The 26,798-nt window shown below is 38.0% G+C and overlaps 1 protein-coding gene across 31 annotated transcripts in view; it reads right to left on the reverse strand.

Annotated features, from left to right (window-relative positions):
* Positions 1-26,798, reverse strand: part of ESRRG (estrogen related receptor gamma) — a 368,929-nt gene that overhangs the window by 83,777 nt on the left and 258,354 nt on the right. For all 31 annotated transcript variants that reach the window (XM_079328601.1, XM_079328613.1, XM_079328597.1 and 28 more), the window contains one exon: positions 25,513-25,629. In XM_079328601.1, the coding sequence (XP_079184727.1) occupies positions 25,513-25,629 (117 nt within the window). The remainder of the gene's footprint in view (positions 1-25,512; positions 25,630-26,798) is intronic.

Here is a 26,798-nt window from a genome sequence, read left to right on the forward strand (position 1 = left end):
AAAATTTTATTTACACTGCGTCTTTTGTTTTATGGGTGAGCTATACAGGTATTGAGGAAGGAAGCACAAAGGGACTGCAGCATCCTACTTTAAAGAAACTGTAATACTAATAAATAAAACCTTCAAGTAAATAAAAATAAAAAAGTAATTGCATGTGCATTAATTTTTAAGGATGTGGAAAAATTACCATAAAGTGGCATAGTATCTTCTGGAAGATCAAAAGTATGAACTCTACCTGAAACTGCAAATTAACACAGTCAGGAAAAATCTGATTTGGAGAATACTTGCAAGCATTGACTCATTCTCTCTGCTCTTGCTTTTCTTTTAAGGAATAAATACAGTTTACAACACAGCAATGCTGTTAGAATTTGTCCATATCTTATTTCCAGTAACTCTGGGGTTAACAAGTTCTTCTTCACCACAGCCAAGAATTTACAGCATTTATCGTTCTCTTAACGTTTTAAGGTGGGCAGTTTAGCTATCTACCACAAAGCAGTCAAAGATCTGATCTAGGGGCTCTTTATATTTTCTGTTGACCATTGATCTTTGGGCAGGATAACTATATCCTCCAGGGAATTAAGTTAGAAACAGCTTTATTTACAAAGAATGAAGATGCATACAAAATCTCTCAAGTGAAAACCTTAGGGGAAAAACAGATACAGTACACTAGAAAGTATATAGGCACACATTATTTTTTGTCCTCAGCCAAAATTTAAACCACAACTACTTTCATCTCATTTGCATGCGTTCCCTGTTTAGTGTATAGTCCTTAAACTGGGAACAGCAATCCATTTGCTAACAAACACAGCCAGCAGCTAAGGTGAATGCCACGAAGCTCCTGTAGATAATCTGCCATGTGCAGAAAATCCCAGCTGGTGGCTGGCACCATATTTGGCAAATTATATACACTAATCCTTCCTTATCGCGATGACCCCCGCAGCCTGCCTAGGCTTCGAGGGCTGTCAACACCCCCTTGTTACTGATTTATAAAAAGGAAGACTAGGCCCATGTGCAACACTCTATCCTTCCAACCTTGCCTATTAAAGGCAGGGTCTCTGCAGTGTCTGACACGGGTATGTATATATTTACATGGGCAGCCAGCAGCACTTCACCCTAAACAGAGCGCTGAGAGCACTGCAGGGCTGCTGTGGCAGCAGTGCATCCCAGGTGCCTGCAGCAGCTGATCCCTCCAGCTGGGAATTGCACACACCCTCGCTGAGGATGCACTGGTTTTACCATGCCAGCAGAGAGAGGCTGTGCAGAAAACCCCCACAAAACAATGGGCTCACAAATAGGGCCATAACACAGGAAAGCCACAGCAGTAACACCTTACTACATCAGTTTTCTTGCTATTAACTACCATGGGGAACTACTTTTTCCAAATTCAGTATCAGGGCTAATATATTACCCAGAGGAGCAAGGTATCAGCTGAGCTAAAGAGCTGAAGAGATGCTTCCCAGTCTCCAACCAGGGGGAGCATAGCAAAACATGCACCAGTACCAGTTACACCAGTAACTTTTCTGCACTGGAATCAGCACTTTCTTTCAAACTGCAAAACCAGTGGTCCAGGGATTGTCACACAGTGATTAATCCCATCCAAGGGGCTTGAGAGAAACAGCAACAAATGTTTCTGTTAGTACACATGACTATCAGAACATGATCTGTTGATTAGCAGCAAGATACCCTATTGTAATGACAACCACAGCATGGGATTGCCAACCGCCCATGTTTAGAGGTGATTACTGCCTTTTTATGGGTCCTACTCAGCTCCAGTTTTTGTAAAGACTATTCTAGTTTTACAGGTTGTCACAAAACACAGAGCTGATCTCATTCCACTCTTCTTCCTTCCCTCATCTCTTTGCTTCTGATGTAGATTCAGTACCAGTCACAGGGGATGCAGGGTAGGCTCTCACCTTTGACTGTAAGCATGATAGGAGGGGAGAGAAAGGTGGCAGAAACATTATTAACTTTAAAATATTTCCTGTTCCTCCAAGATGAGAGTAAATTGTCCCCATATGACTATGTGGTATAAACTATTCTCCACCCTTTAGGAATCCTCTACCACTTCAGGGTTTTCCTTCTACTCCCCTAAATAAAACCCTGCATTGCTTTCCATGAAAAACATTTTTTAATAATTTAAAATACGTTCAGTTTGTTGGGGTTTCTTTTTTTCCCCTCGCTGCTTATTATGTTTTTCAGTGGCTCCTTCAGATTCTGCACCCAACCTGTATCTATTGTTTCATTAATGAGGCCAGCTAAGAGTCATATATTTCTATTTAGCTTCCTGGGCAACAAAATGGAAGCATGTGTGTGGGTAATGCTAACACGACCAAAGGCCTCCTAGGAATAGAGCGAGAACACAGTGCCTTTGATTTATAAATAGATATCACTATTTATAATGCATAAACAAAATGTTTCATGATTTGTAACACTAAGCCCAGGCAGTTATATTGTAAAAAAAAAAAAAAAAAAAAAAAAAAAAAAAAAAAAAAAAAAAAAAAAATCCAAATGCCTACTGTCTACAGAAATAGAAGCACTTATTTACGCAAGCATCATGAGGGCACGGGGGCTGATACTATATGAACTCCTGCCAATTAAATGAGGTACTTGCTAATTGCTGTCCCATATCTTCAAGGACCAAAGGGGCAGAACAGTGCCATGTGAGGCAACATGGTATCATGCAGCAGAGCTGAACCCAATCCAGGCTAGATTTAATGTTCAGAAATGATCACATACTGCATTACACATGTCCAGCAACAACATTTTGATTGCAGGAATGCTAAGCTCCTGGTCTTAACCACAGCCAGCACTTGCTGCTACTGAAAGATTAATGTTATCTCTGCATTTAAGTAACCCTCATATATGCCAAAATTAGACTGTAAGAAGTCCAATGGTCTTGGAGAGGAATTGTTTTTAGCAGCAGCTACAAATGCACTGCTTGGGCAAACCATCTGGGTCCCAAGGGGATGCTGCCCATTCTGGGCAGCCCAACAATGCCTTCCACAGTGGCACCTTGTGCATCTGCAGAAATACTTCAGGAGAGCTCCCTAACTTCCACTGGTGAAGCCTTACTAGCAAAAATTATGTGGATGAGTGAAAGGGGGAAATAGAATTCAAGGAGACAATGTCCAATTAGAATATCAGGGTCTTGTTCTTACGTATTTTAAATGCCATCAATGCTATTTCAGTGCTGAGCTCTGTAACTAGCATTTTTCTACTCCTCCTGAAACATCTGTATTTGTCACTTATTTTGGCAAGTGTACTGCTACCTCACTGCTCATTCCTTCTGGCTGTGGAATGAATAGAGAAACATCTATTTCACTGCCAGTTCTTGCATTCCTGAGGTAGCCTATGCTTCCAGACACTAAACTCAATAAAAAGAAAAACAAAAATCCAAAGACAGCCCTGTGTGAAAGTGCTACTACTAGTATTTGAACAAATTTGCATACCAATTAAATTAATCAAAAGAAAAATGAGGGAAAATTTCTCTCATTGTGTTCAATGGATTATGGATCAGGCCTAATTTATAACTAAATTTCCACAGTAAATCAATACTGCTGGTTAATGACATTGATAGTTTACTATTGTGATTTTAATACTAAAATTCATATTGTTAAAACACAGTGCAAAAACTAATGTACATACTGTATTGCATCACAAATACAATTCAAGCATAAGTTGTACATGAGATAATAGTCATTAACATTTGATGGACAAGTCAAGGTATTAGAGCAATACTTGAAAAAACAGATAACCTACTGCTAATGTTATATGATTAGACAACATATAACATTGTAGTATACTAAAACTAAGTTTATTTTTAATGTGAGACTAAAATTAAACATCACTGAAATCAAGCCTCGGGGTTTTATCAATAGACAATGACAATAGAAAAGATAAAGTACTCATGCTTACAAAGAAATTAACATTTTTAGACACACTCACAGAGACTTATTTCTGCAAAACAGTCTTCTAAGCACAGGACCCTCAATCATGTTGCACAGAGTAGCTTATTTGCCACCTATATTTGGTTTATAATTCCTCTTTCATTGCTTGCACATAACTATTAATATGCAAACAAATATTTACCTGGAAATGCTTCTTACCACAGACAATCCCTTTGAGAGCAAGCTGGCTTCTATTTAAGACTTATTTCTTAAATTTTGCAATTTAAAACTAACTTCTCTCTTCTAACAAGGGAATCCTGAGCAGGACTTTCAAGCATTTTCAAGAGCTAATAAACCTCATGCAACCACACACATAAAACCCACAGAACAGCACTACAGGACTCGGTGTAGAATGGCATAGTTTTACAAAAACTCTTGCCAAACATGAGTTTCCATTTCCATTTCATTAGGACAATCCCATCAGAGCTTTCAGTCTCCCCATCTTTTCATGTATTTTCTTTTCATGTTTTTAATATTGTTCCTATTGGGTCTTACTGGGTTTTTTTCAACTGCTGGCTAAATTTAGTGCTTTCACTAAATTTTGCACTGTTGAAAAAAATACACTTCTCCCAAGAAGTAAACAGAAATGTTTAGGAAATATTTCTTCAATTAGTTGCACAAAAACATCCTAAGCAAGTTCACAGCCTGTATTCCTATAAATCAAAACATACAGCCTCTCTTTTAACTTTTTTAGTTTGTTTGTTTTTTAATTGGCTGTCACTGCTTTTGTTCATTCCTGATGCTCCATGCAAGGAGAATGAGCCCACTTCCCCTTCCTATCTGGCTAACTTCAACAGAAGTTGTTTAGTGAGCACTTTGTACACAAAGGATACCAGACTGAGTCTTTTCTGTACACTAATGTAGAACTATGTGCTTAAGTCTCCATGTCATCCTTCACATATTGCACCAAACACACACCTGCAAAGAGCTGAACCTGCTCTATATCATCAGTATTGACTCAGTTTGCAACTCTGTCCTGCAAACTCAGAAGATGCAAATTTCACTGAGATTCACTTGCTCTTTCCCAAGCCTGGAAGTGACAGAGGCATGTGCAACCTACTTTATCACACTCCAGACAATGGGTAGGACACCACGGTTCAGCAATAAACATTTCACACTAATAGCTCAGAAGTGACTAACTGGTTATTGCCCTGTTGTTCCTTAGACAAAGAACTCCCTCCTTCTCTTAATACAGACAAAACCTTTTCCTTGTGCCCAACACAGGAAAAAGAGGGATGAGAGGACTTTTTGCCCTGTCCACACTCTACCCTCTTCACAAAACCAGTGGTTTATTTAAGGCTCAAGTCAGCTACAGTCCAGGATCTTCACTACAATCTTCAACGTGTACCTACTGACACCCAGCAGGACTTTCTACTCATGGGACTAAGCCCTCTGTGTGCTTCAAAACTGATGGGTAAAGAAAGTATAAAACCAAGACTAAAATTACTTTTCTTCAGATATGCTGAGCACGGACACTTTCTGTATTTCAGTAACATGAGAGCAGACCATGGGTTTTGAACAACAGTATTTTGGCATGGATGTCCTTGGGGAAAGAGAAAAGGGAAGGGGGAATACTTTAAAGAGAAGAGTTCAGGCTCACTAATATTTGTAAAGGGAGGAATAAGAGAAAATGGCAGTTGAATTGAGACAGATTACTTATAGACTGTGTGCCAACCACTCTGCATTAAGATGACACTTTTTTAAAAAAAGCACTTGGACAACTCTCCTGCACAGTTCCTGGCTCATTTGGAGATCCTGTCCCAACATGACCTCAGAAGGTTCTCGGTGTCTGGCCAACACTGAGAACAAGGAAGACAGAAGCATTAACATAAGACTATTCAACAGAGACTCTTCTGGCCTATAATCCATGAGCTCATGATGATGCCTTGGTTCAAACAAACTGAAGCAGAACAGCCTTACAGCAGTAAGATAAACTGATGATTATCAGCCATTGTGACTAAAACTGGTATTTCAGAGAAAATGGGTATTAATTCTATACATATTGTACTGATTTAAAGTAAATGCACGTGAACACTTGGCAGAAATAAAGGAAAAGAATCATCTGTTGATAGATAAAACACTACCTTGTGTTGTAAGAGATGAAAAGAGGAGAGAGGAAAGATACCCTGTAATGCAAGAATTTCAGGCTAATCTTTCCCTAAAATGTCAGCATACCTACAAACGTTAACACCTATTTTTGAAGCAACAGCAAATCCCAGAGTATTTTACAAAGCAAGAACATATTGAAAAAAGAGAATAAGATGGGAAGAAATCCAGCAGATAGCTCATAGTGATATTGTGCAGTAGTACAGGATAGGAAGTAACATGAATACATCATTTAAATTAGAATTTCAGGTAAGAGTCCTTTCTAGAGAAAGAAAAAAACTTCAGACTGCACTGCCATAAAACTCAAAAACAATGGGGGTCAGTTAGAGATGAGAACAGGAAGGTTTTAATTGTTACAACTTCCTACTTAGACCAAAAAAAAAACAGAAAAAAGAAAGTATCATCTCCACATGTATTCTATGGGAAGCCTATCTGTTGAAGAGTGCAGCTTCAGATACATAGAAATATTCAGGAATATGGAAATGGACAACTTTTAAATTACTTTACTGAAGTTCTACAAATCTTCATTCAAAGACGGCAAAGCCATCAGTATTAAGCAAATAAAGCTCACCTGCATCTATCTAAAGCATTTGATTAAACACAAAGCTGAGGGTGAGATATCACAAATGGTTAATGCCTGGGGCTACCATCTCCAGAGACCTGGGTTCAAAGCCTTGCTCAGGTCACAACAAAGCCCATTTATAGATTTCACAAGCCAAATTTGATAGTTGTTTCCCTGAAATACTGACTGTATTTTTCCTTTTGTCTGCAAAATATGTAACTTCAGCACTAAGACCCATCTTACCCACATGTATTTTCATCAAACAACCACTTCACATTGGCATAATTTGCTACCCTTTTCACAGGAGGCCCAGGAGAGAATAAGCAGGCTGTAAGTCATGTCCAATGTACACCTGTAATAGAAACTGGATGAACTATGCAACTGGAGCCTTGCCTGCCATCTTCATCAATCTGCTTGCTAGAGTGATTGTCATCATGTTCCTGCACATCTTTGAAGGGGGTATTAATGTAAGGATTATTTATATTAAAAAAAAAGGTTGTGATTTAGCACCCAAAATCCACACTTGAAATATCCTCATAATTCAGTTTATCCAGAATATAATGATTAATAACTTTTGGAAAATAAATTTTATGATTCCTTTCTAAGATTGTCTTCTTATTGTTTCTCCAATGGAAAAACTGCTTCTGCTTTAGGAAAGAAAAAAAATAATTTCTCTTTCCTAGAAACAACTTTCTTCCCCAAAATTTTCTCTTCATCACCTTTTCTAGAGCAGAGATTAATCCTCATTATATCCCTTAGAGAAAAGCAGAAAACCACAAAGGAGAACTGCAACATTAATCCATGAATGACTGTAAAGCCAGTTGATTTACTGGAACTACACACTGCAAAAATACTACTGTTGTGTTTTTCTGCTGTTTTGTCTGAGTTCTGGCACTTTGATACTCAATTCTGTTTCTTAAAATACCAGACTTAACTCAGTTTTTATACTTCTATTCTGCTCCATCTAGTGGATTATTGATTTTTGCAATGAATGCTGCAACAATAGTATTCTAATATACCATGCTGGGTTAGCTATTAGGACAAGGGACCATGTTCAAATGATTATTTTTTTGGCTTTAGATGAAAGAAATTAAGTCACATTCCTGGGTACCTGGATAAGACTATAGGATTCTGGCAGCGTGTTCAAGCAACATAAATGAGAAGATGGTGTCATTTAATTATATCACTGAAATGAGACTTAGTAAGAGACAGGCCTTGATTATAAGGGACAGGTGGCAAAATTTCTCCTGGTGCTTGCACAATTTACTAGGTCAGTCCTGGGGAAAAAGAATATTCCATGCCTGTGTTGTTTTGCTAAAACATCCATATCCTCCAGGCTTCATAGCCTAGATTTCAGAGTTTTCTTCCTGCACTTGGTGATAGGCAAAATGAAGTTACACACTTGATAGGCTGCTCTGTTTGCAGGATAGGAACAGTTTTATTCAACCAAGGTCCCTTCAGTACACTCACAATTGTGGTGGGCTTTTTACCATGCAGTGATGTTGTAATACTCTCTTCAAAGACTGCTGAGCAGGTCTTCTGCTAACTTTTCAGAGGGATGTTTAAGGTAATGAGAGTTTGATTGATGAGAAGAAAAATCAGGTAATTAGTCCACCCTTAAGTGTAGTTCATTTCAAATCAATGCTGCTTTTAATTTTAAGAATATTTGTTTTCTTTTCAAAAGCAAATATAAAAATACCTAGCCAACAAAACCCCCTGCACCAATGAATCAAGAGTGTTTAATACATGGAATCACTGGAAGCAATGATTCAAAGATAATGCTATTTGCATGTCTGGTAGGAGGCAAGGTGTAGGATGTATGCTCTCTGAAGCAATTTATAGCAGAAGAAGGAAATATTAATTTACTCTCCCAAACCACAAAATGTTACTACGTTATGCTTGGTTTCAATCAGAAATCTAGCTGGCAAAGCATTAAAAAAGGGTCTATAACCACAAAACCCAAAAGTTAATTGAAATAATAAGCCCAAGGCTTTCTGGATAATTGGGGTTTCTTTTTAATACTTATTTTTTCTAGTTTTCTGTCTTTCTTCTCTCTAACAAGACAGACAGCTCCAGTAGCCAGTTATAACTGGATGAGATAAGACTAACTCCAGATTGATTTGCTTTTCAGGACTTTATTGCAATAGTATACAGTCATATAGCACTTTCTATCAAAGAATCTTGAAGTGTTCCATAAATATTAATTCAATAAGCCTCACAACATGCAGGTGAGCTCCATATTATTGTATCTATTATATTTTTGCTGGAGGCACACTATGTAGAAGTGTCTTGCTCTGGAATTGAAATTAAGTCTTGATTCCAATCGTCTGATTTAATCACTAGAATTACTCACTCCACGAAAACCCATCTGCCCCCAGATCAACAGCAACTTTTTCACTGACTTGCATAAAGCCATAATTTCATGAAAAGAAAAAATTCTTCCTTAGTAATTTGCAACTAAACACTACTTTTTAGATTCAACATCCTGCATTAGGTATTGTATCTTTCACAAAGTTTCCTCCTAGAAACAGATGACTGCCTTCAACAGAGAAGCATAAATATTTTAAAGATTTTAAGTATGCACACAATTGACCTGATACATTATAATAGCTCAGGCAATATGACAATATACTCCTTTGCTCCATGCTGCTGTAATTCATGAGAGTCAGAGTTCTGACTTTGCAAATAGAATTGCAGACTTAATTTTCAGAAGTGACTTCCATTTTTACATTCACAATTTTGCAATCACCGTAGTTGTGAGAACAGTGATATGCATTAAGGTAATTGATTGTGCTTTGAAATCAAGTAATCAAATGAGCCTCAATTAAGGCTGCAAATGTTTGAAGCCATGGAACTACAAAGCAAAATTATTTTTCCTTGTAAGCTTCCAGCAAGATACACTAAGCAAAGCTCTGTCTTCTTTCTGGATCAGCTTCACACCAAATATTTAGTGAACATATTTAAGATTAATTTCTGGTGAGAAATTAATTTAATAAATGAGGGGTCTATGTGTGGACTTGTTCTATTCCAATATCTCATTTTATACTTAACCAATTCCCACAAAAAGAGATGCACCTCTTATGTACCACAATGCCTAGCTTCTTCCATCTGACCCACCAAATGGAGCTGAAACCTGGAGATCCAGGTTTCCTGTACAAAGCATGGAGGAAGGCAGGCTCTCAGGGCAGAATATCAATGAGCCAGCACACACATACTGCTGCCACCTCCACCTAGTTTATGTGTACAATTTATGACTAACTTTCAGATCTGTGCTTCCACCAGGCTTCCTGCAAATGCCTTGCTCCTTTCAGGACTCTTGGCCTCCTATTCCATCTCTGCAGGAAGGCAGGTCAACATGCCTTTTTCTCCAGCAAACTTCATTTTTTTCTCTTAAAAAAATATAACCTCAGTTTCTCCCGGTTTAGAGCCCTTACAGAGATTTAATACTCTCCTCTGTATAAAAAATGAAAAGGTATTCCAGGAAAAGCTCTCTCTGACTGCAGAAACAGCACCTCTCCCTTCCCACAAGCTGGCTGCTGCTGAGACACCTCAGTGGGATCACCAGGATGGCACAGCAGTAAGTGGCTGTGTGTGGAGCACGTGTGCTGAGGTGTGACAGGGGGCTCTGAGAATGCCTGCCAGAGCAGGCTCTCAGGGGACTCAGAGGAACATCCTTGCCTCCAGAGCTGAACAGAAGATACCTTGTGAGCTGTTCAGACCTGTCAAAACAGACACTCCTGCATTTGCACTGAAGTATGATGCTGTAGATGGCTACAGAAAATTTAAGGGCACTCTAGAAACTGCAGTGGCATGAACTCCAGCACCTAGGAAATTCCATTATTAAAGATATCCCAGGACTATCCCTTTGGATTAAAGCAGATAAATTCCAGCAATCTTTTCACTTCACATAACTAGAGTATATTGGTGGAATAATTTCTGCTTGGATTGCCATTATACATGCAAAACTCCCTGAACCTCAGGTAATCATTTAACATCCCAGATAAATATTAAAACAAAACCAAAAACCCCAACCTGACTATTTTTGAGGTCCAAGAAAAGGCAAAATAACTTTTCAAGATTGTTTGACTACTCAACCTGAATCTGCAAATTCCTACTACCTATAGTAGTAAAGTTTGATGCTTTACTGATTCCAGTGAAACTATCAGGAAAATCCCATCCCACAATAAGTGTTGGCAGCACCACATCCTGAAACTATAAATTCCCGAGGCAGAAACCTGTCTATAAAACTCTTGGACATCTAAGACTCTATAAAAATAATTTCTGCATTCAGCTTTATGCAATTTTCAGCTAAAAATCAGTCAATCTCTCTTTCTCTGCCCTCCCTCCTCCACACAGTTACGACAGAAATTTTGTTCTATTAGGGTAGTATATATTTTTAATGCAAAATTTCAACAGGAACCATTTTTATGGTCTACTAATAAACCCTTGAAAACAGGGATTTATAATGGAAACAGTGACGGACCCTTAACTACAGTGTATGCAACCATAATAAAAAGAATTAATGTAGTCAATTTGTACTACTGTTCTCAGAACAAAAAAAACCTCTATTTCAACTGCAATCCTTTCAACAGCTGATTGGCAAGCCTGTCCATTTCTAGTCTGCAGTGTTGTCAGTTGTCTTCAACATGATAATGAGCCTGTCACCATATTCAAATAGCCCTGTGACAGCATGTTTTGTGAGCATGACGTCCACTGCAAAGGGTCTGTCAAAAAGCACCTTTCAGAAAATGAAAAGAGAATGCTTTTCTGATGATAAATCTAATTTCTTCATAGCTGAAAGAGTGAGATTTTTCATCTGATTTTGTCAGTGTTGTGTTGCATTTGTGTCTTCGGATAATCCTGCTTTCTGACGCATAAAATTTTAAAGTTATCTCTAAAGACAAAGTGAGAAATAATAATCTTTTTTGAGTTCACTGGAGCTTTTGCATAAAACTGCAGTACTGCTGGCTTTCCATCAAATTAAAACTGGAGGGGGGAGGGAATGGCATGGAAGGGTAGCTTGCAACCAAAAGCAAATAAGGCTCCCAGTACAGATCTCAAAGTCTACACATGCTAGGGTGTCCACTCTTCCCCAAACAGCCTATTAAAAAACCTCCCTTGCTCTGTGTGGTCCTAGTTAAGTATGACCAGGTTGCATGAAATTCCCTGGCTTTCAGACCAAGGCAGCAGAACATAGACACAGGCAGAGCTCCCAAGCACTGCTGCAATTCAGGAGTGTGTGTTCCAAACACTGTGTATTCCACATTCAGCTGCTGCTCGTGCTACGCATCAACTGGGGAAATTTTCACCAAGAGAAAAATCTGAGTATTTTGGCAACACAGATTCCTCTCCATATGCCTGAGCATCTTCTATCAATATCAATGGGAAATATACAGCTACATTGGAATACAACACTTTATTTTCCCTGTTGACAAAAGCTGCCCTGAATTTCACTTCACCTTTCAGGTATTCTTTTCACCAGTAGCTAACTGAGGAGTTCACATGTAAAGGGAAGTGTTAAAAAGAGAAATGTAAAACACCAAATGAACAAGCAATAAACCTTTCTCTCTTTCAGTCACTGGGTGAGAAAGGGGTGGACACGGCTGGACTTTGAAGTCCCAGGCTGAAAGACACATTAACCTCAGAGCAGAAGTTCCACTTCTAGCTGTGCCTCTAATATCACATGTGACTTTTACTAAGCAACTCTTGCTCTCTTTCTCTGAGGTTTAGTGTTTTAAAATGGGGGTGTTACTGTCTACACATCACAGGTGCTCTCAAAAACAAACATTCTCTGAAAAAATTGTTGACAAGCACATAACACTTTCACTGCAGAAAAATCATGTCGCACAAGTCCAACTATTTCAAAAGTATTAAACAAGTTTGTTTCCTTAAATATGGGTGAAAACCAGCAAACCTGTAGCATTAGGATAAACATGGACTTTCCCTGCTAACTACTAAATAGTATCAAAATTAAGTATTTTACTGTTACTACCACCACTTGTTTTTCACAACATAAGGTTGACCTCAGTCTAAGGCTGTACCTGCAAGAATCTGCTGGGATTTGTATGACAGATACTACAGGTGTGAAGGCACAAATTATCTTTAGTCCTTCATCATCTTCAACATTTGTCTTTGAAAGGACTTCTCTGCTTTTGTCTCCCCACCTCCATTTTCTTCTGCTTACACAGATGAATAAATACTAATATTTATTCTGTCTATAATTCATGATGAAAATTATGAGTGAATAAGGAATTTGATTAATTCAGGTCTACCAAGCTGAAAGAAGACAATTTTACTGAAAGTTGATTTTTTTTTTTGTTAATACAAGGGGACCTTAGTGGAGATGTATTTTAAATTTGAAATATACAACACAGTATTGCACCCTTAATCATGTAATTCAATACACCTGTAACTGAATAAAATGCAAAGGTAGGATTATTAGAGATTTTTTTAACTAGGCACTATGCAGTTTTGGACAGCACAAATGGACAATCAACATTAAACATGACTGATTTTTAAATTCTTCATTGCTCAGCTGGAGGGAAGTATCACAAGGCCAAAAAGCAGAGCTATGGACAGCTGGCTTTGTGCAGTACCAGTTCTCTGCCTCAATTTTCAAGCCATTCATTTCTTTGGTTGGGGGGGGGGAGGGTGGGGGGGAAAAAGCCAAAAAAAAAGAAAAAAAATCTAAACTAGGCCATACAGATTTACAAAGCAAGCTTGGGTTTCTAGGACTTTCATTGTCTCAGGGAGTCGCCACCACCCCGAACCCTCATTAAAGCCGGAGAGATGCGGGAGCGGCAGTGAAATGAATGCAAACCATTTGCCGCAATCTTGTGCTCACACCACCTCCAAATGAAGGCAGGCATTGCATAATCCAGGCAGCTCCAGCTCCTGACAGGTGGATGATTTATGCTCATAGTCGGAAGAATCGGAGAGCCTGCAGAGGACACAGCGTGAGCAAGGTGGTGGCGAGACAGATGCTCTCAGTGGGCTTGCAGAGGCTGGCAGGCTCCAGCTAGCTCAGGTGCAACTTGAACACTTTAGTACTGAACTCATATTGCCTAGATTCCAGCACAGCAAGATACCATTTACAATATTATGTACAGTAGATATACTATCAAACCTATCTGTGTGCTGTTTATCTATGTGTGTGTACACACACAAACACACATGAAATACATACATTTTTTCTATTTGCAGTTCACTGTGTTCACGTACACTTAGCACGTGTATATTCTCCATTGAAAAAGAAAGGGCAGATTAGGACAAATTCTGCATTGTTACAGCCACATAGCATAAGTGAAACCACCAGAGTTGAACAGATGTAAGTGGGGGAAGAATTTGGCTCTAGCTTTCAGAGAACAGGGATGGATCTGGGATACTGAAAATCCTTTCAGTTTTAAGAGTGTTTGAAAGCTAGAAAAGAAAATGACCAGAGGAAAAATCAAAACACCCACAGGTCCAAACATAGTGTGATATTCCCATCACTTACAATATCTATCTATAAAGCACTGAAAATGCCACAATTACATTGTTCTGCAAAAAAGCACAATATTAGTGAAACAATGCAAATGACCCTCATGTCATCTACTTAAATCTTTCAATGACATTTTTTCTACTGCCTTATTCACCCAAAACTGCAACATCATTTCCAACCACATAATTCAGTTTCCTTTTCAAAAAGGAAGTAGAAATGGGGGTTTGACTTTTCACTTCTGCAAGCAAGAAACTGGTCTACTAAAATAATAAATAAATGAAAATACACATGAGCAAATGAGATCTTATACACATTTATGTCACACATCTATATGTTCTTTTTTTTCTTTAATAGAAAGGCAAAGCCAGGACTGAATTATCCTACTTTAAGTATATCAACAAAATAAACAATTCACCTGTCTCATATCAGACCCTCTACATTTTCCAATGAAACCTGTCACTTAATTAAGTATGTAATTTTCAGGGGCAACCGAGGAGTTAAAGCATTCAAATGTGCACACTGCAGGTTATCTGGGTTGAATCTGGGACTTTGCTGACTCTCAGCTCCTTTCCACTTTAACAGATGGGGTCAGAGGTGAAACTGCAGACGAGAATTAAAGACACATACATCCCTTTAATCAGATAACACATTCAAAGACTTGCAAATTCCCAAGAAGCCACTTTACAGGCACGCGTCACGGGCTATTCCATGAAGGGGGAGGGAACGGTGAAGAGGAAGGAAAGAGGACTTATTTCAGCTAAGCAGCATTAAAAAAAGCTGGAAATTAGAGAAAACAAATGGAACAAAAAGGGATGGATTGCTAGCTCTCCTAATGCTTTCTAATGGCACACACCTCCCTAGAGAGGAACACCAATGTTGGAAGACTTAACTCTCTGCAGTCAAATGTTTTTTCCTAACTTCATTTATCAGCTGTGTTTAAGAATACTTCCATAACAAGTATTTTAATTGGAGATGAGCTGAAGCATCTTGCCAGGATGGGTATCTCCAGCAATACCAGGATGCCCAGAAGGAAATACAGTCATTCAGCCTGACTAGTCCTCACGAAACAGTGAGTCAGCTAACAGAACCTCAAGGAATTAATGATTCTCTCTCCCACCTGGCCAGAAAAAAAACAGCCTGGAGGATATGTGCTCACAGCAACTATTTTCTCATCAGCGTTCTTCTGATACAATCATGGTTTGGAAGAGGAAAATGAATAGAAAGTGATAAAAATGAGAAAAGATAAAAAGAGAAAAGAGAAGGATTTCTATGTCATCTTAGCTACTCTGCGGCTTTCTTCTCCAATTACTGCATCCCTATGCATGTCATGCAGGATCAAACAATGGCCATGTGGCACACTCCAGCAGATGGAAGACCAGCAAAGACTATGGCTGTGAAAACCAGACTCAAGAGGCATTCCAACTTGTTTTTGTCTGAAAAACAGTCAGAGACTTTGGATGATGCTCTTGAGGGCTGCTGAGAAGGAAGAGCCTATTCAGTCCCTTATTAACACAGCCCAATTCTTTACCTGAGTTATAACTCCACAAAAACTTTCTAATACATTTTAGAGCAAGAAACATTTAAACTGGCATTATAAAATAGATTGTTACTTTTTTAAGGGAAATGTTAATTTTTCTTTATTTTGATATTTAGCAGTCTATTCTGTCTTCAAATTGGAAACTTAAGAGCTTTCATTAAAAGTTTGACAGGGAAACCAGCAAGTGGTTTGTGCTCTGAAAAATCAGTTCAGAGGAAGACCTCTCTTAAGACTTCAATACTAACAGGCAGGTACCCTCAGTCTGGATCCAAAGTGTATTTATGCCATCTCTTAAGTCATCTCACCATAACAGATACCACTTCCTATCCAGCAAACACAGCAGATATACAGCAGCTCTGGCAACTTAGAACAAGATACTCTTCCCAAATTTTATCCACTGAAATGTGAGATTGACCATGCAATGAAATCTCAGGTGCCTGTTTCCAAAGCCTGGATTGAACTACAAAAAATATTAAAATGAGAGAGCACAGGAACTGCAGATGCTGGAGATCATTCATGACCAGACTGTCATGAAAAGCAATGTGTGGCTGTACAAGTGTTGAACAAGACTGATCTGTTGACTGGTTCAGATCAGAACAAAAGATGTGGCTCATCTTCAGTCAACCACCCACAAGACTGAAAGGAGTATTAGAAAGAGACAAAGCATTGTTGAAGTAATTTTTACATTGCTGACTAAAAATGACAAGAACAGCACTGTATGGACTAATGCTTGGCTGAAGATGGAAAGGAGACAAAAGATGATGATCTTATACTACTTGTTTTTTCCTAGGATTTGCATGTGCTCAGCATGCAGCAAGTTATCAACATTCTCTCTTGCTAGCCAAGCAGTTTTGCTGATAAACATTTACAGCACACCAATAATTCTGCCACTAAGGGCACAGACTGGGGTTAAGCTGATTAAGGGACAGATTCACGCAGACTTTCTTTTAAAAAGTATTTAAATTTTTCTAAATTATTTGAATAATTAACTGCTTTAATATGGACTACAGTAAGACCTCACGCAAGCAAGTGGTATGGAATGTTGATTTTGGATCTGCTGCACTAAAACTGTAATTCAAATTGACTTCTCATCTTATACCTGATGATCCTGAGACCTAAACCAGATACTTAAGAGAAAAATAGATACACATATTAACTTTGCTGGAACAATAAAGAGCAAAAAGGAAAATATTGATATTATTCAGTAAGTGTATATATTTAACATAGCTGTGTTTAACTTTCTCCAGAATCATTTATCTAATAAAAGCCTACTGAGGCTTAAAATAAAGCTATGTTTTTCATTTATAAAGATTAATAGCTATATTAAGCGACTACTGTGAGCACAACAGACTCCCCTCATAATTTCCCTTTTCTGTCATATAAACAGCAGAAGAAAAGAAAACAAAAAAGAAGGTAAAGAAAAAAAAAGAAAAAGCTGGTTAGATGAGATCTATTACCAGAATAGCTAGTAAACATGGCAAAATCTGACAAAGGGACAATTCATTGCAGATGATCACATTTATTTCAGAATTCAGGCTGCTGACTTCCAACCACAAAAACCACATGACAAACACCAAATGAAATAACATTCCAACTTCATATTGCAGTGACTCAGTGAGTAGAACTGGCAAAGGCTCACCACTTGCAATAACTCCTCAGCTTATAAAAGGGCAATGACTGGGGAGAGAAGACTGTGGCTTAGTTACAATAATGTCTCAAAACCCACGTTGATTCTAACTTTTTTTTTTTTTTGTAGGACAGCAGGGATTCAGAACTGTGAAATATTTGAGGGATATTTGAGGGCTCTCTACGAGGTCAGATGGGACAACTGCAGGTGGAAATTTTTCTTGCTTCTCAACACATTCATAGCTTTGACTGAGTAAAGAGGCCTAGAGAGCTCCTCAGCCTCCAAACTTTGCAGTGCCAATCCATCCCAAGCAGCAGAAGTTTGCCTGTATATCTGCCACATGGGTTCTAATTACCAGCACCAGCATCACCTTTGGCCCTTCACCCCAAATAATCCTACCATACATTCTGTGGCTTCAACAAAGATTTTACACAGCAAGTCTTAGTGAGGAGATGTGAGTGCTGCCCAGGAAAAGTCTGAGTAAAATAAAGAAAGGTTGTCTCCAGAGTGGCAATTTAGAGATAAGGATAAGCATTACCTTTAAATGCACTTCTACCAGAGATGCTACACCTATTTCACCCAAGCAGGGGATGTGCAAGTATCTGCACAGCAGAAACAGAAAAAAGTGAAGAATACAAATTACTAATGTTACTCTTTATAAAATGAGCCCAATTTAATATAGGGCAGGACACACATATAAGGATTTAAGTACTCTGAAATAAATGGCAGTGCCACGTTGATGTATGTTGTCTATGGGTAGCAGAGACCAAGAATGAAATGTAGCTACTTGTCTGTGAGATTATGGGAAAAGTCTTGAATCCTTCAGTCTTGTCTCTGCCTATGCTTATAACTTGCATTGCTGTCACTGTACTTCCACTGCATAAACAAATGTTCATAGGGGCTAAATCCAATGAACATACCTCACAAAACAGGGAGTATTTTCTAGAAAATTTGGAAGATAGTGCTTCCTTAATTTAGGATCAAAAGCATAAATATGACAAATGAGGACATGCAGTTAACTACCTCAGATTATGATGAGAAAATATTAGTACAAAGTGATTAATTTTTAATAGTAATTTAAGTAGACTCGTGAAACTGCAGAACCTACTCCTTCCAATTCTGAGCAAGTACTATGTAAGGCATGTGCACTAAGAAAATCACAGTAAAATTTAATCCTATACAAAATTTTTCAAACTCATTATTTCCAATAACAGAAGTTACAAAGTAACTTTAGGTTGCTTATCTGACCCTACAAACAACTGCTGTCACTGGGATTCTCAGCAGCGATGATTGCGTGAGCAGACCCAACCTAGCAGCTAATCTCAAGGAAGCTGCTGGTCAGTGAGCCAGCAAACAGCTCTCACCTCAGATTTGCAAATGCTAACACAAAAACCTCCCCATTTACAGATTTGTGTAAAGCCAAGAAGGGTAAATAGCTCTCAAGCTCAGACTTACAAACAACACTGCTTTCTCCACATCCACTTCATACCTCCTCTTATGGAAGGGGAGCATTTGTATAAAGGGACAATGGTAAAACAAAATTTTATCTAGGAAGAGAGAAATTTTATTTAAGGACCAAGTCCAGTGAACTGCTGGACTATCTATTTTATTCCCCAAAATACTTGGAGACAAAACACAAACCAGAGTGGCACAACACTGCAACACAAGCACCATGAAAACTTCTCAGAAGGCCAACACTTAGCAGCAGCTGTAGATGCTTCCCTGTGACTTGGGAAGAATACCCATATCCCCAGTATTTGCTTTTCCTGGGGTATTTTTCTAGTGGATGAATAGAAATGCTAGCTGTTTGAGCTGACCAGAAACACTAACCTGAAGTTGAATAGTTTGTCCTTCTTCATCAGTTACAGAGAGTGTGGATAGTCATGAGCTGCCTTTTTAGGGCAGACAAATTGGGCTGTCAGTTCTAATGTGTGAACTGGGCTATCAGGTCACATTTTGGTTAGGAGCAAAGATGCCTACTTATGAACACCAACAGCACTTAGAGATTAGCTTCTATTGTTTCCAAGGAGATTTAACAGGTCCCACTATATATTAATCCAAGCACACACTGAATGAAAGAAAGAAAGGGAGTGCAAAGGGAAAGGGGGAAAGAGAAAGGAAAAAGAAAGAAATAAAAGTGAAGGGAGAAATAAAAGGGAGGAAGAAAAGGGGGGAATGGATGAATGGGGAAGAAAGGAAAGAAAGGAGGAAAGGAAGGAATAGAAGAGGAAAAGAAACAGTTTAAAAAAATAACTGCACTAGAAACCAAACTCCTTCATAATACATTGAAACATAGAAGAGAGCTGAGACATCAACAGAAGACACACTATGTTATCTCCTGATGTTATAACAGGAGGTTTGTTTAATATCCTGCATTAATGGAGGAGCTCCTTAAGTGTAATATTACGATAGAAAGCATAAGAAATTTCACTGAGGTCACTGCCGCTCTATTAACTGTCATCCTGTACAGAAATAATTTCTTTGAATACCATTAACGCTTTCTCCTTTCCTTTGTTCTGATTTCTGAAGGCAGCAGAAAGTAAAACTTCATCCACAATAATTTCTGCTTTCAGTTTGGCAGACTAATGGTATTAGACTTGTAAGAGAAATTTACCTTGGCAATATCTGATGCACAGGTCTTTTCAAAAGGGATGTTGTTAGAAGGAATCCTATTAAGCAGGCTTTTTCACTACCCTCAAATCATAGGTGATAACACAATTTTAGTCATAAAGGAGATTGCTTAGTTTTATTTATTATTTTGAGAGAGAATCCATTAATCTGCTCCTCTGCATATCATGCATCTCCTTACGTAAGACTAAACTCAAGCTGCCTGTTCTCCCTGCTGTATTGGATTCATTTTCATAGACTGTCAAAGCCAGAAAGGATCAATATGATAATTTAATCCGATCTGCTGCTTAACACAAGCCAAAGATGTTCATACGGTAATCTTTCCATAATAAACTCAGTAAGTTATGCTTTAAAATACACTACCTCTTTTTTAAAATGTATTCTTATATTTGAATTCATGAAATTATTCTAAGTGTAAAGCAAAAATATTCCCAATTTTAGTATGTTAAGAAAAAGTTTAACTCATGTAATCTTATGGTTCATTCTACGACCATGTAAAATGTTCCAGCATTTTATAAACTGTCAGTAATTGCTTTTATTCAGATCACAGCTGAAGAAAAACACTTAAAAGCCCAGGATTTCTTTACAAAGCAGATTCTAACTACTGCCTTACCATTTCCCTAGGGATGCTGAGGTCTCTTTGAGGGCCTCTATGAATTCTCAAAAAACCCAAGCACACTAATGAATGAGAAGTGCTAAGGGCTACTCATCGAGCAGTGCAAGTAAAATCTGCAAACTGCTCTATTGTGATGGGAAGAGTTACACATCAAGTCAGCACCACCAGATGAAGAGCTCAGAGAGTTTCTGTTCATTTTTAGAGCCTGAATGATGGCTTATGTAGGAGCAACTGTGAAGATTCACAGACATAAAAAGGTATATTGCTGATTTCCCCATAGCACAGATTGCTAAACCTGCCAAATGAGCAGCAATCTAACACAGCTCCAAGAGATTCCATTAATACTTGGTGAGGATCTGGCCTCTCATTTGTAATAGCAGGACTAATTAAGCTGGAATTTTGTTACTCTGCCTGTTCTAACTGGGTACCAAGTGACTGATGATAATTTGAAAATGCCATCCATTCCTAAGGAAAACACAAACATACTTACATGAAGTAAATCATGCCCTTCTATTGTAGTATACTTCACTTTTCATATAAACTTAGATTTTTTTTTCATGTATCACTCATTTAGGAAATAGACTTTCTGAAATAACAAGCAATGCAGATCAGTCACTGCACACAGTCCATAACAAATTCTGAAAACACCCAAATATCAGAAATGAGAGATACGTGGGAGATGTTTTAGTGTCAACAGTCCTGTAAGAAATAAAAACTGCACAGAACTGTGAGAGCTAAAACAGGATACAGTATTCCAGATGGTCTAAAAGCTGCATTAGTGTCACTCAACAGATTCCTCTCTGAACTACAATACAGGGGCAGGTAAAACTGAGGCTAAGGCTTTACCTCTATGAAGAAAACAAAAGCATATGGAATACTGTCATGTAAAAACAGTTACATAAATGCAGCACCTGATTTTATTTTGTAATAATTACTTCATTGGAAATAGTCCTACAAATACTATTAACAGGCATATAGTAATAATTAAATATTAAATGTTGAATTCTACTCACATAGATCATCTAGAAATAGAAAAAAAAAAAAAGGTAAAATATCTACTTAAGATCCCCCATACCATCTTATGTAGTTTTACATTCAATGCTTCTCCTTAGAAAAGAAAAAAAAAAATCAACCCCTTTTTCTCATTGCAACTAGCTGTATAAAAGGTAAATAGCCAAAATACCCAATCTTGCACATGAACACAGATTTAATTCTATCACCTGCAGCAAATTAATCACTAGCTTCCAAAGAGTTTGAAAGGCAAAACTTAGAAGACAGATTTTAAACCAACAGAATTGAAAACTACTGAATGTCTTAAAAAAGTTTCTTTTTTAAAAGGGCAAATTGTTGTACACGTCTCCCTGCACCCTTTCAGCAATTGCAATATTATTTCAAAAAATCTCTAGGGATACATTTGAAAAGTTTCTCCCTGGACTACAAAAGTATCTTTAATGTTTTTTCATTTTATCACATGAATCTGAGACAATCCACCAAAATATAAGTGCAGTCAAAGAAACTGCATTTTGGGAGAAGAATCAATTGTGATGCTTGAAAATCTGGGGTTTTGTAACACTGACACACAAAATTAAATACAGAAAAATATAATTTTTCTTCTTTGAGTGCAATGTATCTGCTTTGCCGCTAATAACCCTTACTTAGGAAAGTAAATGAAAACACAACACCCTCATATTTGTCCTGTGCCTAAAGCTCATCCTCCTCTGCTGAATGCTACAGTATGAAGTATAACATACTCAAAACCCATCCATAGACCCAGACATGCTTTCAAGTAACAGTCCATGGGCTAAAACAGAATGATGTGTTCCTCCAGATCAGTCTGTACAAACTTTCTTATGATGCTCAACAGGAGATGCAGCCAGGACCTCAATCCCACTCCAGCCCAGCCTGGCATTGCTGTAGCATTCCTCTCTGGCTCCTGGCTCACATCCTACAAATTATTAAGAATCTTGATCTAGGTGCTGCTGATTAAGCTCCACCAACATCCATGAGAACACATACAGAAAATCCCTACCCCACCTTGTGCTACACGTGACCAGAAATGCAATTCCCTCCCAGGATTTGACCCCAGCCCCACAACCCTAACACTGGGTCTCCCACAGAAACACTGGATGCTTGATGAAAAACACCATTATCTTGTCACATAAATGATTCAACATGCAGATGTCATAAGGGAGGCCACTCTATACATTTGCTATAAGTGGTTTTAGGACCTTGTCCTAGAAGCCAAGCTAAAATACAGAATCTTTTTCCAAGCACTGTGATTTCTATAATAAAATTTATATGACGATTCACAAAATTGCAATGTAGTACAGTCCTTTCAAATGTGAAGGGAAGCACAATGTCTGCTAATTGTTTCACTTTGGATTACACTTAAAAACTGTTTGTTAAGGATATATTCCTAAAAGAAAATGCCCCAAAAACAAGATAAGATTTCTGGAGAAGATGCACCCTGGCAGATGTGCTGTTCTTGTAAGGAATGTGATGCTCCTCTCAAAGCTGCTTAAACTTGATTTTATTTCAGGTCTGCAACTAAATTTTTTTTGTAAATAGATTTAGGCTGTCAATTTCCAGGCATGCTGTGCCATCAGCATGTAGAGACTGCTGTGACAAACGTGGAGGCTGCAGCAGCAAATTTTATTATAAACTGGTAATTGAATTGAACAGGTTTACATTTGAATAGATTTACTGCAGCATGATCTCTGACATGCTGCATGGGACTGAAATCCTTGTCTGTACATAAAGAAAAACTTGAGATACAGCAAAAATAATTTCAGCTTATTTTAAGTCCATGCTAATCAATGAATTTATATCACTTTACACATGAAAGAAGTCAGCACATTATCTTCCTTAATTCTGTACATAAAGGATGTGCTCCAAGTCAAAAAGTCATCTCCAGACTTTTCCATAGCCAAAAACAACAACCAGCTCCAAAACTACCCTCCAAGAAGAAGAAGAAGAAAAAAAAAATCTTTACTATAAGTACACTCTTACAAATGTACAGTGAATTGGTATGATTTAAAAAGCAGCCACTAAAGGGGGAAAAAAATAAAATGCCCTTATAGGTTCTTGTAGGCTGTTATAATAAGTGGTAAATAAACAACAGTCTTTTCAAAGCAATTAGTTATTTTGCCATTTAGAAAAAGGTATGTACTTTTAGAGTAGAAAATTTATGCTTTCTTACTAGGAAAAATTGTGGGAATGATTTGAATCCATGGACAATGAACATTCAAGCAAAAAAATATTACTCATAATGTAATTATTATTATTGTATTATGTAACTAAATTATCTCAGTTAAAATTGGATGCAGAAACAGTAAATCTGCACACAAATTTGCTGAGATAATTACTCATTTGTAGAGAAGACACAACTTCCTCTTGGAATCACAGAAGCTGCACACAGCCTGGGCTTTTTAAAATACATGTGTTAATGGATGCACAGCAGTGCCCTCAAAATTTAGAGGAAAAGGATTAAATCAATTCACCTGCATGTGCTCTTGGTAGCACTGTTTCATTTCCAAAGTTGCTCAACATATCTGTATATTAAATTACTTGTGATACAAGGTCTTAACTTACTAAAAAAAGATGCTAAGAAGCACAGTCCCTTTCAAAAGGTGCCATACCCAGCAATCCCTTTCATTTTACTTTTAGTTTATCTAAGCATCATGATTTCACTTTCAAGTAACTGCTCCTAGTGGTCAGTTAGATGAGGATTTTGGCAAGTAAGAACTCTCCCATCACCACTGAAGAGAGGGTCAAATCCTGCCGCTCTTACTGAGGCAAAATCTCCATCGAATCTGACAGGAGTTTTGCTCAAGTAAGACTAAGGACAGCAGGATTTGGCTCACAGGATCATAGCATCTGCCAAAGCAGTTGCACAGAACAAGGTTTATTCTTAGTAAGTATAATCCAATAAGAATATGTCTGTAGGTGCGTGATAGGCCTAATTTGCCCATCATTTCACCACCGGTTTATGCTGTTCCTTGGATTTTTACCCTGATAGCTGCATACTTAACAGATTTTACATTACCACCAAACCATTTGCAAAAATTAGCCAGTTATTAAAGCTGGGCTTTCAAGCACTGACAAAGCAAAATTGCATAGGATTGTTTTGAAGTGGTTGCTTAACACAAGGTACTCTCCACTGGATACAATACTTAGAGAACATTATGTAGATTTTATTTCAAATGTTTATCTAGCTCAGAAGTCCATGGCATCTTTCTTGATGGTGTCAGTGTCCTAAAATAATAATGCATATAATACATGTACTCAGAAGTGTATTCTTGAATATACATTACAGCAATGTAAGTTTACAGCAGGCAACCAAGATCTGAGGAATCACCTCCATGTGTAAAATAGATGAAGCAGGTTCCAGGTAAGACAGCACCTTTTCTTGAGTACATTTTCTTGCATTCAGTATCTTCAAAATGCAACTGATGAATTAAAACATTCAATATATACTTACAGTGAGGGGCAGGGGTTCTCAGACACTTTTAGGGGAAAAAAAGTGGGGGGAGTGTGGATTCTCCTCTTCTGCATGACATAATTTGCTCCAGTGTAGTTACAGTAACTTCAGTACTCACACACTACTAATACAATTTAAAAGCAAACCTTTCATTTGTCCTGATGGATTGAAGACTGAATAAAAGCAGGGAAAAGAAGGCACAGTGTGTGTTTTGGTTTTCTGCCAGACTTGGGACAGAGTAACAGTGGAATAAAGGAAATAAATCTTAAAGAATTCTGATGGTCATTCTATCAGTTACTTACTGGAGATTGAATGCAGAGGTACATTTTGCTGTACTACACAAGGTGATAAACTCTATGTGAATAAAGATTCAATAGCTTAGAAGCAGATGTCAGAAAGAGCAAGTATATATGAAAATTGCCTTTGCAATAACTGATTAGAACACTCACCAGTCTCTCTTCTTTCCTGATTGCCCTACAGCTGGAACAAGTGTTTGCAGAGAGAGAGAGATTGAGGTGGTGAGTCTTACCTTCTTTCAGCATGCCAACTTTTAGACACTTCATGAAGCGGCAGGCTTGGCAGGACTTGCGTCTGCGCTTTGTGATTTCACATTCATTCGTGGCTGGGCAGCTGTACTCTATGTTACCTGGGATGGAACAGACAGGAGATGATCAGAGCCACTGACTAACCAACACAACAGATGTACAAAAGTACTCATACAAGTGTCAGTGTATTTTATTTTGGAAAATATCAAGAGTAAGCGGTGCTACAGAAAGGAAACGCCTTTCAAGAAAAAATAAATAACTGAGGTAAAAGATGAAGTTTTTTACTCTTTTTTAAAAATTTAATCTAGACATCTATATGAAAGAAATATATACAAAACCACAATTAATGTCGGTCTGTGTCTCACTCCAAATATGGTCCCTAGTAAAATCCTTCATGTATGTTATTCCTGCTGGTAGAAGAAAGACATTTTGTCATTTATTTCCTGTACCAAGCCATAGGCTCAGGTTCCTTATCTGAGCACTCTTCATTTTCATTTTTAGCCAATTTCATTAATCTCTCATTGCCTAGAATACAAAAGGAGGACTGTTTTACTACAGAATCCACTATAACAGGTACTATGGAGTTTCACCCTTCTTCTTCCACTACAGCTGGCACTGAGCATCACACAAGGCTCACCAGGACTGCTACCACCACATCCAGCACATCTGGCTGCCAGGCCAGACCTCTGCTCCAGGACATTTCCTCTTCTCTCTATACTTTAGACCAGGTTCTTGTACAGAGAGGCATCAGGAATAGGATCATTCCTGCCAAGCTGTCAGAATAACAAAAACCAAAAGGGATGCTTGCCTTTCCCTCTGCTCCTCCCAGTTCCCTTCTTAAGGCCTACAACAAGCTCAGTTCTTAAATGTGAGCCCTCCTGAGCAAAGCAGTCTCTTTTTTGCTTTGTTGTTGCTGCTTAGTATATATTATTTCTCCTCAAAAATAAGAAAATAAAAGCTTGCAAATGAACAAGTGAAATATATGAGTAGTTTAGTTTTTTTAAATCACGTCTTTGGGTATCCAAGTCCAAATGGGAGAACATCTGTTCTCTTTTGCCCTGGTACCACTGCACATTTCATAAAACAGCTTAGCTCAGCTTATTCATCTGCCCAGCCATGCATCCTATTGCCCATGACTACATCCAGTATGACAGACTCTGCAGCAGTCAGAAGTTACACCGGGAAACTGACTTTTAAATAAAGTATCTTCCCAATCAGTCTGTCACATCTTGCTTTAAAGGTATTTCTTTATTTTCTAACCCTTTCCCCC

Source organism: Erithacus rubecula (assembly GCF_903797595.1).
Source record: "Erithacus rubecula genome assembly, chromosome: 2".
Taxonomy (NCBI): domain Eukaryota; kingdom Metazoa; phylum Chordata; class Aves; order Passeriformes; family Muscicapidae; genus Erithacus; species Erithacus rubecula.